Source organism: Bos taurus, chromosome X, assembly GCF_002263795.3.
Source record: "Bos taurus isolate L1 Dominette 01449 registration number 42190680 breed Hereford chromosome X, ARS-UCD2.0, whole genome shotgun sequence".
NCBI lineage: Eukaryota > Metazoa > Chordata > Mammalia > Artiodactyla > Bovidae > Bos > Bos taurus.
In genome coordinates this window covers 17,628,866-17,641,543 of record NC_037357.1, presented here as the reverse complement: position 1 = coordinate 17,641,543, position 12,678 = coordinate 17,628,866, and the positions used below count along the sequence as shown (strand labels likewise).

Genomic DNA, 12,678 nt, shown 5'->3' with positions numbered 1-12,678 from the left:
GGAACTGACCGAGGCATATAAATCTCATTGAGTTACTAAAGGCTCCCTTACTGCAACTGGAGTAAAATGTCAGAGCAGGACTAGAAGCCCAGGGAGACTTGATGCTGAGCCTTGGGCTTTCTACGAGCTTCCCTGGTTTCAGAGATTATCCTGAGACAAGGTAGGACTGGGCTTGTCTGTGGTCACTCACAAGTAGTAGTGATGAGATTTAGTTAGGTTAACTGTGAGGGCAAAGCAGACAGCGTTATGGTTTCTTGAACAAAAAAAGAAAAAGTTATCTCTGACAGTTTATAAATTGTACCACTTAAGCTTTGGGTCATTTGAAAAAAAAAGTGTCCTCAGAAATCCTAATTTGACTGGTGGCTACTCAAGTAATTGAAGCAGTGGATATTAGAGAAACCTCATCTAAATAAGCACTGAACTGATCTATAGGAATAGAGAATGTTCCAGAATTTAAGTAGGCTTCCTTCTAAGTAGTTTCTGTTTTGAATCTTAGATAAGGTATAGCCAGTTCCTAATTATCATGTTTTCACTGAAAACCATTTGTTTCCTCCCAGTGCACCCCTTTCTTGGTATTACTATGGCAAATGTCTAACTTGTCAGTACATTTGTCTTCAGGCACATTTAAGGATTTGTCATATATGGTGGAAAGTGCTATTTTAAAACTCATACTTAAAAAACTATCAGCTTAGGGTTGATTTTGTGCTTATACTTTAGCATTCAGAAATGAGTTTCTTGATCGTGTTGAAATGTTTCACATTGCCTTCTAAGTTAAAAGTAAAAATATAAATTACTGAAATATTAAACTATTAGGAAATGGCTCTAGTCTATGTCCCTGAGGACTTTGGCTCCATGGAATGTACTTAACCCCATGTACAATATAGATGATAATTGTTTATTTGAGATCCTTATGAGAGGGTTGACCCACCATTTTTCATATCATAGCAGCACAAGAAGTAGAATAGTATTCTAGCACATAATGTGTTTTTCAAAAGCTTCAAGATAATTTATATTACTTGTAATATAACCTTTTTAAAACAGATTTTTAGGTCCATAAGTATTTAGATACATAAGCAAGATAGTAAAGTTGTTTTACTGTTTTTTTCTTTTTGAAGATTTGAATGAAAAATTACATTTCACTGGATAGTTTTCATGACAATCTATCTTATCGGACCAAAGCCAGGTTGTTCAGAATAGAAGCTGGAAATTTTCTCTTGTCTCACCCCACCTTGACCAGGCATTGCAACATGAATTTGGAATTGGGACCATGTGTGACCCTTATCCATTTATTTAATATTTAATCCTAGCAAAGCATAAGCAGACTCTCTTCCTTTGTAGTTTTTCATGGCTATGACCACTTTATGTGAATTACCACAAGGGGAGAACATGGTTCCTGACAGGCAGATAAAGGATAGTGTTTCTGAAGGACATTTTTCCTGAGGAATAGAACAACTTTTTGAATGTTCCTTGCTTCTTTTGATTATATCAGTTGTTTTCTGGTTGGAATAATCATATCTGTCTTAACTACTAAGGTTTTAAAAACATTCTATGATCCACACATTAGCTTATTTTCAGTTGGCAGATTTTAGGCTGAAGGCAGTGTTCTGTTGACTCTTGAAACAGAGCTGGATTCAGGTAGATAGTTATCGAATGCCCCTTTGTGTGTCAGGCTCTGAGGTAAATACTGAGACACAAAGATGAGAGAGACAGAGCCCCTAGCCTCTCAGGGTTCACAGTCCAATGGGGTAGACTAAGAGATAAATAGTTTCCGTGTATCGTGATATACTCAGATGGAGGTATGCAAAAATGTGCGACTGGAGCAAGTACGAAGATATTGTTTCTGCCTCTTAGAACTTGTTTGCCTACTTGCTAGTCACCAAATTTTTACATATTCCTTAAACTAGACTAGGAAGCCAGTGGCATCTTCTGCTGCTTAGTAGCCAACCTTCTGTCCTATGGAAGGACATTTACAGTGGATATGCTTTTGCGCTCGGATATATTTAGGCTCCGAGATACCTGAGGCCACTGTCGAGACAGGTTTCCAACCCCAATTCAGGGTAGTTGGTTTTGGCCTTTTCCACAAGGTTGAGAAGGAACAGACAATAAGTGGAAGCAGGAGGAGGGGAAAAAATGGGGAAAGCTGGAGAAATACTGGGAGGAAGGAGTAGAAAAAATAAGGCAGCAGGAATGGTACACTCCTCCTGTCTCTCAAACCTAGGTGCCTTCAAGGCTAGAAAGGTTACTGACCCGGGTGTAGACTCTGTGTATTTTCGGTAAGCTATATTTAGCTGTCTGCTCCTCCAGCTCCTTCTTCGTAACTTTCACACAAAGGAGGCCTCCTTTGTGCTTAGGGACATTCTCAAGCACTTAGGTTTTTTCCCTGGAATTCACAGGCCCTGCTCTGTTCTGTGTTTTATTGCTTTCAGCTTACTTCCTGTTCTTTTGATTAAAAACTAAAGCCTCTGTAGAAATGATAAGAAGTTTAAAAATGGAGCAGACACCAAGCAGTGCTTACTGGTGTCCACGCCCTGTCCAGGTGCCGTGAATCTAGGGCAGCTGGGGTAAAAACGCTAAGTGGAACCAGCTTTCTGCACATATCTTGTGCATAGGAAAAAGGAGTGCTTTTGAAAAGGCTTTGCTTTTTTGAATTTTCTGTGGAGTTATTTATGTAAGTTTAGAGCTGTTTATTTTTTTTCTTTCATTCTGCTGTGTCGTATGTAGATGGAGGAGAAGTCTGCTATGTTAGCTTGGTTTAAATGATGCTAAAGGGGATACGTTTGCTGACACTATCAGGGGGCCGTCTGAAAATGATCACCTCCGACAGTCCAAGATGGACCAGCTCTTTCTTTTTACCTCCTGAGGGTTGAAACACTCTCAACTTTATTAATAGGAATTTGTAGGGACAAGCCTGCTAAGCTTATCTAGTTCCAAATGAATACCTTAATTCATCAAACGCTTACAGCGAGGCTCTGCAGGTTTATAGAAGAAACACCATACAGAAGCCTCTCAGAGGTCCCAGGCAGTGATGTAGTTCTGAAGCTAGAGATTATTGGTTTGCCACACAAATATATAGAGGTTGTTAGTATTTTGAGCAGACTGCAGTTGGTGGCCTGAGGGGTTGTGTGTGACACTGGAGTCCATAAAAGGATGTACCCAGGGAGTAGAATTTGGATATTGTGGGTTTGGTGAATTAGGGGGAAAATATGAAGAAAATCTGTTTAGGCGTAAGACTTGGACTATATTTACTAAGAGCATCAAACCTGTTATTTCACAGGAAGGAATGGTTAAAATTAAATATGTATATTATAGGTGCTAAGAATTCAAAACCAATAGAATATGACATCACAATCGAAATTCACATATTGAATGGTTTTCGATTTTCATTAAGGCCTTAAATTTCATAATAGAAATTATGTACATATGCCCATACGTATTAACTGTAATAAGGTTTTCTTTATATATATTTTCATACATACCTTTAATATTGTAGCCGAGTGCTCAATTTTTGGATTTAATTATACTCTTTAAAAAAAGAAGCCCCAGTTTATAATGGGTACAGTATTTTAATTAAAGTGCACTTTTAGCAAGTCACAATGATAAATTTCTTGGAGAGGCAAATAATCAGCTTGTAATGTCAGCTTACTTTGATGCCAGGAGTTGGCTTTTTTTCTGGGTGAGGGGGAACTCGGGATGAGTGTAAACCAAAAGATTATCATTATCATTTTATTACATTACTCTAATTAAAGAGAACACATCAAAAAGAAGATTGCATTTGGCAGCCCTTTACATAATGGGCTTTTGTTACAAGGAAACGTGGCTCCCTCTCCTAGTGTGTATAGAGCAACCCGGGACGCTTCTGGCAGCTGGCCATGGAGTCCGTCCTGGCTTTGGCAAGAACAGATGGTTTTGGGGTCTGTTGTTCACGTTTGAGTTCCATGTTACCAATTTTGAATGAAGTCTTTACTGAACCCTTTGTCCTGCAGTCTACAGCTCCTCACGTCAGGGGGCAGTTAGGCGCCGTTCCTGACATGCCAATTGAACGCCGGAGTCCTGCCATTTCTTCTGAACTTGGATTCTCCCTGCCTCTGGCCCTCTGCTGGATGAAAGCAGCAAGTGTGGGTCTACTGCCCCCCGGTGTCCAGCTCGGAGAGATGCCGGACAGCCGTGCTCTGAGCTCTAGGAACCCAGGGGAGACAAATGCCTGAGCTGTCTCTCTGGCTCTTGGGAGCAGATGTGGAGGTGCCTGCTTGACTACCAAATTCTTATCAGGACATGCAGATGCCATGGTCTGTAGACTTTCTACTTTGAGAAGGACCTTGCATTCATCCATTTCACTGCTTTAATTGTCCCACTCTATACACATTTATTGAGCATCTACTATGCTTTTAATTTTTAATTCAACAGATACTTTTGGCACCTACTGTGTGATAGGCACTGTGCCCTGAAGCTAGGGCTCTAGCTGTGGAAGGGAGGCAGTGATAAAGAAAAATCTCTGCCTTAATAGAACTCAAATTCTATTGGCAGGTGAGGAGGTGGAGGGCAAGGAGACAGCAAACAAGGAAATGTGTAAATAAGGCAATTGAAAATTTGTGCCAAGTGCTATTATGGTGTAAAGGTAAGGCAGACTCAAGTAAAAGAGTGAGGTAGGTGGTGATGAGATGTCAGAAAAGCCTTTCCAATGAAGTAGTATTTGAAAGGAGAGCTGAATGAAGTGTGAGAACACACCATTGTGAGGGTGCTAGGGAATGGAGGCCAGAGAGGGGAAGAGACTAGCCTAAAGACACAGCTTTTTCCACAGCAGAAGTATGACTAGAATACATGTGTTCCCTGACTCCAAAGCAATGATCTTATCTCTGTGCTGCATCCAGATAAAATAAGTGGGGAAAATCGTTACTGAGCTTCTATATATTGAGAGGACACCTGGCTTATAAGGAGAGACACAAACATGAGTTAAAGTTAAGAGAGAGGCTAAATCTCTAAGTGTGTGTGTCTGGCAGGTATCCTTGGCATAGAAAAGTGTGCAGTTACCTGCATGAATGGCAGTCTTGCTGCTCAAATATCTCGTTGTAATCCTGTGGTGCCTGAGAGTAGCCTGGTGAGTGCTAGGTGGCCTGTGTGTCTTAGAGGAAGGGCTTCCAGGGTAGATACAACACTAGTTCGTTTGCTGTCTCTCCCGCCACCTCCTAACCATCCCCTCCCCCCAGCAGAATGGCTGCTCCTTGTATTCTCCTCGAGTGCTTGTTGGAAGAGAGGGGCTGTCTCTGCTTGCTTTAAAAGGCGCCAAGTCAGGAGAACTCTGTAGAGGATGTCTCTATTATTCACAAAATGGTGGGGGTGATGCTCAAAGGTCATCAGATTCAGAGAAAGGGTCAAAGCACTAATGAAGTGGAACCCTCATCCACATGGCAGTCTAGTCACTTAGGATGGACGGAGGAGACACTGCCTTTGTTGAGAGCCTGCCCTATGTGCACTTTCTGGCATAACCTTGGCCCTTCCTGCTTTTTACGACTTAACTCCCACTCCTTTCATGGGGTTATCCGTACTGTGTGTTTTGACTTGGGATCTTTCTTTAGAAGAAACAGCCTCCTGTTCTCATTTCTTTTTACATAACGATTCAAAGATTGGAAGGGAGTATTTCCTAGTTGACCTTTAAAGTTTGGTTTTCATCTCTTTAAAATCTATTATCATATGTAGCTATGATGTCATATCTGACAGCCTAATTGTGGACATGCCTTTGAACATACCAATAGGCATGTAGTATAAGGGTGTAGCAAGTGACCAGCTTAACCTTTATTTACCTATGCTTTTTCTGCTGCCAAAGGGAATTTTTTTTTTAAGTGAGCATTTTTGGAGTAAAGATATTTCTAGCAGAAAACATGTCCTTTTGAAAGATAAGCATGTTTCATCTCCTATAATAACATAGCCTTTTATGTCCCCCACCTCCAACTTGGAGAATGACACATGAAAGTTAAAGAAGAAGAGTTTGAAATGAAATGTGATGAATATAATTGGAGGTCGCTTTTAGAATGGTCAGTTCAGTTCAGTCACTCAGTCGTGTCCGACTCTTTGCGACCCCGTGAATCGCAGCACGCCAGGCCTCCCTGTCCATCACCAACTCCCGGAGTTCACTCAAACTCACGTCCATCGAGTCAGTGATGCCATCCAGCCATCCCATCCTCTGTCATCCCCTTCTCCTCCTGCCCCCAATCCCTCCCAGCATCAGAGTCTTTTCCAATGAGTCAACTCTTCGCATGAGGTGGCCAAAGTACTGGAGTTTCAGCTTTAGCATCATTCCTTTCAAAGAACACCCAGGACTGATCTCTTTCAGAATGGACCGGTTGGATCTCCTTGCAGTCCATGGGACTCTCAATAGTCTTCTCCAACACCACAGTTCAAGAGCATCAATTCTTTGGCGCTCAGTTTTCTTCACAGTCCAACTCTCACACCTATACACGACCACTGGAAAAACCATGGCCTTGACTAGACGGACCTTTGTTGGCAAAGTAATGTCCCTGCTTTTGAGTATGCTATCTAGGTTGGTCATAAATTTCCTTCCAAGGAGTAAGCGTCTTTTAATTTCATGGCTGCAATCACCATCTGCAGTGATTTTGGAGCCCCCCAAAATAAAGTCTGCCACTGTTTCCACTGTTTCCCCATCTATTTCCCATGAAGTGATGGGACCAGATGGCATGATCTTCGTTTTCTGAATATTGAGCTTTAAGCCTACTTTTTCACTCTCCTCTTTCACTTTCATCAAGAGGCTTTTGAGTTCCTCTTCACTTTCTGCCATAAGGGTGGTGTCATCTGCATATCTGAGGATATTGATATTTCTCCCAGCAATCTTGATTCCAGCTTGTGCGTCTTCCAGCCCAGCATTTCTCGTGATGTACTCTGCATATAAGTTAAATAAGCATAAGCAGGGTGACAATACACAGCCTTGACGTACTCCTTTTCCTATTTGGAACCAGTCTGTTTCTCCATTGCTGCCCTGTAAATGAATTCTTCAGTACCATTTTTCTAGTTTCTGTATATATGCGTTAAAATATGATATTTCTCTTTCTCTTTCTGACTTACTTCACTCTATATAATAGGTTCTAGGTTCATCCACCACGTTAGAACTGACTCAAATGCGTTCCTTCTTATGGCTGTGTAATATTTCACCATGTATATGTCCACAACTTCTTCATGCATTCTTCTGTCAGTGGACATCTAGGTTGCTTCCATGTTCTAGCTGTTGTAAATAGTGCTGCAGTGAACAATGGGATACATGTGTCCCTTTCGATTTTGATTTCTTCAGGGTATATGCCTAGGAGTAGGATTGCTGGGTCATGTGGTGCTTTTATTCCTAGTTTCTTAAGGAATCTCCATACCGTCTTCCATAGTGGCTGTTATCAATTTTCATTCCGACCAACAGTGCAGGAGCTTTCCCTTTTCTCCACACCCTCTCCAGCATTTATTGTTTGCAGACTTTGAGGATGGCCATTGTGACTGGTATGAGGTGATATCTCATTGTGGCTTTGACTTGCATTTCTCTAATAATGAGCGATGTTGAGCATCTTTTCAGGTGTTTGTTGGTCATCTGTATGTCTTCTGTCGAGAAATGTCTGTTTAGGTCTTTTTCTCACTTTTTGATTGGGTTGTTTGTTTTCCTGATATTGAGTTATATGAGCTGCTTGTATATTTTGGAAATTAATCCTTTGTCAGTTGTTTCATTTGCTGTCATTTTCTCCCATTCTGAGGACTGTCTTTTCATCTTGCTTATCGTTTCCTTTGCTGTGCAAAAGATGCTAAGTTTAATCAGGTCCCACTGGTTTGCTTTGATTTTTGTTTCCATTACTCTAGGAAATGGGACATAGAGGATCTTGCTTTGATTTATGTCAACAAGTGTTCTGCCTATGTTCTCTTCTAAGAGTTTTATAGTTTCTGGTCTTACAGTTCGGTCTCTAATCCATTTTGAGTTTATCTTTGTGTATGGTGTTAGGAAGTGTTCTAATTTCATTCTTTTGCATGTAGCTGTCCAGTTTTCCCAGCACCACTTATTGAAGAGGCTATCTTTTCCCCATTGTATATTCTTGCCTCCTTTGTCAAAAATAAGGTACCTGTAGGTGCATGGATTTATTTCTGGGCTTTCTATCTTGTTCCCTTGGTCTATAGTTCTGTTTTTTTTTTTTTTTTTTTTTGTGCCAGTACCATTCTGTCTTGATGACTGTACCTTTGTAGTATTATCTGAAGTCAGGAAGGTTGGTTCCTCCAGCTCCCTTGTTCTTTTTTAAGACTGCTTTGGCTATCTGGAGTCTTTTGTGTTTCCATATGAACTGTGAAAATTTTTGTTGTAGTTCTGTGAAAAATGCCATTGGTCATTTGATAGGTATTGCACTGAGTGTGTGGATTACATTTGGTAGTATAATCGTTTTCACAATATTGATTCTTCCATCCCAGGAACATGGAATATCTCTCCATCTGTTTCTGTTTGGTTTCTTTCATTAGTGTCTTATAATTTTCTGTGTACAGTTCTTTCATCTCCTTAGGTAAGTTTATTCCTATATACTTAATTCTTTTCATTGCAGTGGTGAATGGGATTGATTCCTTAATTGCTCTCTCTGATTTTTCATTGTTAGTATATGGAAATGCAAGTGATTTCTGTGTATTGATTTTGTATCCTGCAACTTTGCTAAATTCACTGATTAGCTCCAGTAATTTTCTGATAGTATCTTTAGGGTGTTTTATGTACAGTATCATGTCATCTGCAAACAGTGAGAACTTTACTTCTTCTTTTCTGATCTGGATTCCTTTTATTTCTGTTTCTTCGCTGATTGCTGTCACTCGGACTTCCAGAACTATGTTGAATAGTAGTGGTGAAAGTGGACACCCTTGTCTTGTTCCTGATCTTAGTGGGAATGCTTTCAGTTTTTCACCATTGAGACTAATGTTTGCTGTAGGCCAATCATATATGGCCTTTACTATGTTGAGGTAGGTTCCTTCTATGTCCATTTTTTGAAGAGTTTTAATCATAAATAGGTGCTGAATTTTGTCAAAGGCTTTTTCTGCATCAATTGAGATTATCATATGGTTTTTATCTTTCAATATGTTACTATGGTGTATCACATTGATTGATTTCCATATATTGAATCCTTGCATCCCTGGATTAAACCCAACTTGATCGTGGTGTATGAGCTTTTTGATGTGTTGCCGTCCAGCATTTACCAAAAAGTTTTCAGGAGCTTAACTGAAGTGGTGGGATAGTGTAGTTTGTGTGTCATAGGAATCTCCTCAAAGGATGATGTCATCAGTGTGAGGTCCTAATTGTGTCCTAGAAAAAGTTAGAGCTGGTGAAAATGTTGCCTTCAAAGACTGTGTGAGATGGCAGGTGTGGACACTGGCCCCACTGAGTAGACAGGTGACGGTGTATCATTTCCCTTTGAAGGTGAAGGTTCAGTGTAGCCGAGAAGTTGTTGAGATAGGCAGTGAAAACAGCATGCTAGCCAAATGTTTTGCTATGACTGAAAAGTATTTGCCAGTTATTTGTTGGAAGCAGTATTATCAACAAAATACATGGAGCCCTAGTGAGTGGGGCCATGACACCAAGGGTACAAGTTCACACTGAGGCCCTGTTCTTGCTTTACAGCTTTAAGATCAAGTAAAATTTGTTAAGTGCAGCAGAAGTTGGGATAATCACACCTTGCTCAGTAGGTTTCCTATAACAGGTTTCAATTTGTGAAGACCCTGCTTTCATTGAGATTGAATCTTTTAAAAAACAACTGAGGTGAAAAGTGTGATTGCATCTAAGGGAAAAGGGCCATAGGGTCTCATATTTTAAAGGTGAGTATAGGGGCAAGGGCTGAATTTTATTACTCATTGAGTTAGATTCTCCACGTGCACTAGAGGCTACTTGGGGTAATGGAGGTTTTGGCACTGGGAAATGTAGGCAAGGCAGTAATTCCAGTGGTTAAGGTTAGGCATATCTGTTTCTATGTCACGTTCCTTTACTCCCTGGTTGTTTGTAGTAGCTTGCCCAAATGTGGGCCAGAAGAGGAACAGAAATTGATGAGGGGCAAAAACTCAATTGTCACACCTGAAAAGTGGGATCTGATTATTGCACAGAGCCACCACCCCTACATCACCCCTCTCCCTAGATGGGACCTCTGAAACACACAGAAACACCAAGTCCTTTTCCTTCTCACCAGTGGGATGAAGAGTTCAGGAAGCAATCTTCAGTCTGCAGTTCTCAGTCTTCACCCAGTCCTCAGTCCCAGTGTCTGGGTAAGTATGGACTGGCTGGTCTGGGCCCTAGACTGAAAGGACGCCTCCTCCCTCCCTCCTCACACACCGGACCCTTCCCTTTCTCCCCTCTCCATCATCAAAAAAACACGCACACACATCTTTTTACTGCTTGTTGATACTTTAATCGTCAACATCTGAATACTTTGATCTGTCCGGAGGGGACCATCGTTGTATGTTTGATGTCTGCACAAACGACTATTCTGCCTTTGCTTTTCCTGGAGTTACAGCAGATGGCTCAGCATCTTGGGCTCCAGGTGGGCACAGGGGCTTACTTGCAGAATCGTCAGAAGTGTTGGAAGAATCCTCTGGGGTTTCTTCATCCGCCATTGGCCCACTTTCATTCTTCTTTTTATTCTGCGGGTGGTGGTAGAAGACTGGATTCGCCGACCTCTTCCCTTTCTTTTTCCGGCCCGGGTTCCGCTGAAGGGTTGATTTTACCTTCCTCGTGGGCTTTCGTATCTGGTAAGAAAACAGAGTCATCCAGAAAGACATTAGTGGAGGAGGATGGGAAGAACTTTGAGAGAACGGGTGTGCATTGAGGAGGGGTTTGTGCCAGGCAAGCTGCGGCAGGGCGAGTCTTGGGTGGGGGATGAAGAGGAAGAACATGAGTAGGGTAATCTGACCTTCTGACTGTCCAAGCCATCGGACTGATCAGTGTTCTTTCTCTTCCTTTCGTTAGCACTTGAAGCTTGTTGCTGCAGATTGAAAGCGTCTATCTCGATTTCTGTTTCCTCCTCCTTCACTTCCTTAATTAGGTCTGCCATGTTGTAGCAACGGTGGCCTCCACCAAGGCGCCTGGCGTCTCTATATATACCGTCGCAGGACAATGGTGAGCCACAACTGTCCGTTTGATTGGTCAGCAAGAAATTTCTCCAGCCAATGGTAGCCCTGACACTGCTGACATCACAAAGCGCCACTTGGGAACATCCATGGGGGCGGGGAGGGTGCAAAGGAGTCCAAGTGCTCTGGTTTGAGAAAAGAAGTGCTTTCGCAACAACCATTAAAGAGCCTTCCCAATTTGACTTTCCGGAAAACATTTCCTCATCTTGTCCAGTTCAGTTCTTGTGGTGTAGAAGTTAGGGAGCCAGTGTTCCTTGCAAACCATTTCTCATGGCCACCCCCATTCAGTGTTTAATTCTGTCATCTTCCGGATCTCATTACCTAGTATTTGGTGTGTTTTTTTTTTTAAACAGTTTACTTTAGAGGTTTTAGATTTGCACGATAATTGTGAAGAGTGTTTTCATATACTCCACAACCAATTCTCTTGTTTACCATTGTACATTAGTATTGAACATTTGTTCAAATTAGTGAACCCACAGTGAAAGAGTATTATGAACTAAAGTCTGGACATTATCAGATTTCTTTCAGTACAGTTCAGTTCAGTCACTCAGTTGTGTCCGACTCTTTGCGACCCCATGAACAGCACGCCAAGCCTCCCTGTCCATCACCAACTCCAGGAGTTTACCCAAACCTATATCCATTGAGTCGGTGATTCCATCCAACCATCTCATCCACTGTTGTCCCCTTCTCCTCCTGCCCTCAAACTTTCCCAGCATCAGGGTCTTTCCAAATGAGTCATCTCTTTGCATCAGGTGGCGAAAGTATTGGAGTTTCAGCTTCAACATCAGTCCTTCAAATGAACACCCAGGACTGATCTCCTTTAGAACGGACTGGTTGGATCTCCTTGCAGTCCAAGGGACTCTCAAGAGTCTTCTCCAACACCACAGTTCAAAAGCATCAATTCTTCGGCGCTCAGCCTTCTTCACAGTCCAACTCTCACATCCATAATGGTCAGTGTGAGTGTAATCAATCTCCTGAGGAAATGATAGGCCCCTCTTCCCAGGGAGAGATGCTTCTTGTGGCTGGTAGGAGAGGAACAGGTTCTTTCTTTGCCTCTGACGCTTGCTAAAATCCAGGACTTCTTTGCTGCACATACCTCTTTCTTGGGGCTTTATCATTCATTTTCATTCTCTCTCCCCCTCTTCCTTCTTTTTCTCTCTCATAAATCAGCTGGTGTGTGTGTGTGTGTGTGTATGGCTGATCCCCACGTTCTCTATGTAATCCAGCCAGTTGACTCCTAATTTATCAGTTAATTACTAATACTGCACTGATTACCCTAGACTTCTCCCAGTCCCGTCTGGGGAGGAATCTGCCCTCATTGACCTCATTTCATTGTATCTCTTGCATCAGCATTGTTTTGGAAATAAGTAATTGCCTTGGGGAGCTTAAATAAAAGCCATAGTTAAGCAGGAGTTCCCCCAAGCTTTTAGCTGACTGAGAATATTTCCCTTTGGGAAATTCTTCCAAGTGCGCTCTGGTCTCATTTACAACTTTATTTGGTAAAGTTGACGAATAGCAAAATGATCCATTTGTGTTTTTTCAAATGATAATAGCTTG

General features: G+C 41.7%; 2 protein-coding genes across 2 annotated transcripts in view; one reads left to right on the top strand and one right to left on the bottom strand.

Annotated features, from left to right (window-relative positions):
* Positions 1 to 12,678, top strand: part of GPC3 (glypican 3) — a 463,174-nt gene that overhangs the window by 187,634 nt on the left and 262,862 nt on the right. The window lies entirely within an intron of this gene.
* LOC786942 (uncharacterized) lies at positions 10,381 to 11,305 on the bottom strand. The gene is made up of 2 exons (XM_024988807.2): positions 10,905 to 11,305; positions 10,381 to 10,740 (listed from the first exon to the last, which is right to left on the bottom strand). The coding sequence occupies exons 1-2, from the start codon at positions 11,280 to 11,282 to the stop codon at positions 10,477 to 10,479; spliced, it is 642 nt and encodes a 213-aa protein (XP_024844575.2). The 5' UTR covers positions 11,283 to 11,305; the 3' UTR covers positions 10,381 to 10,476.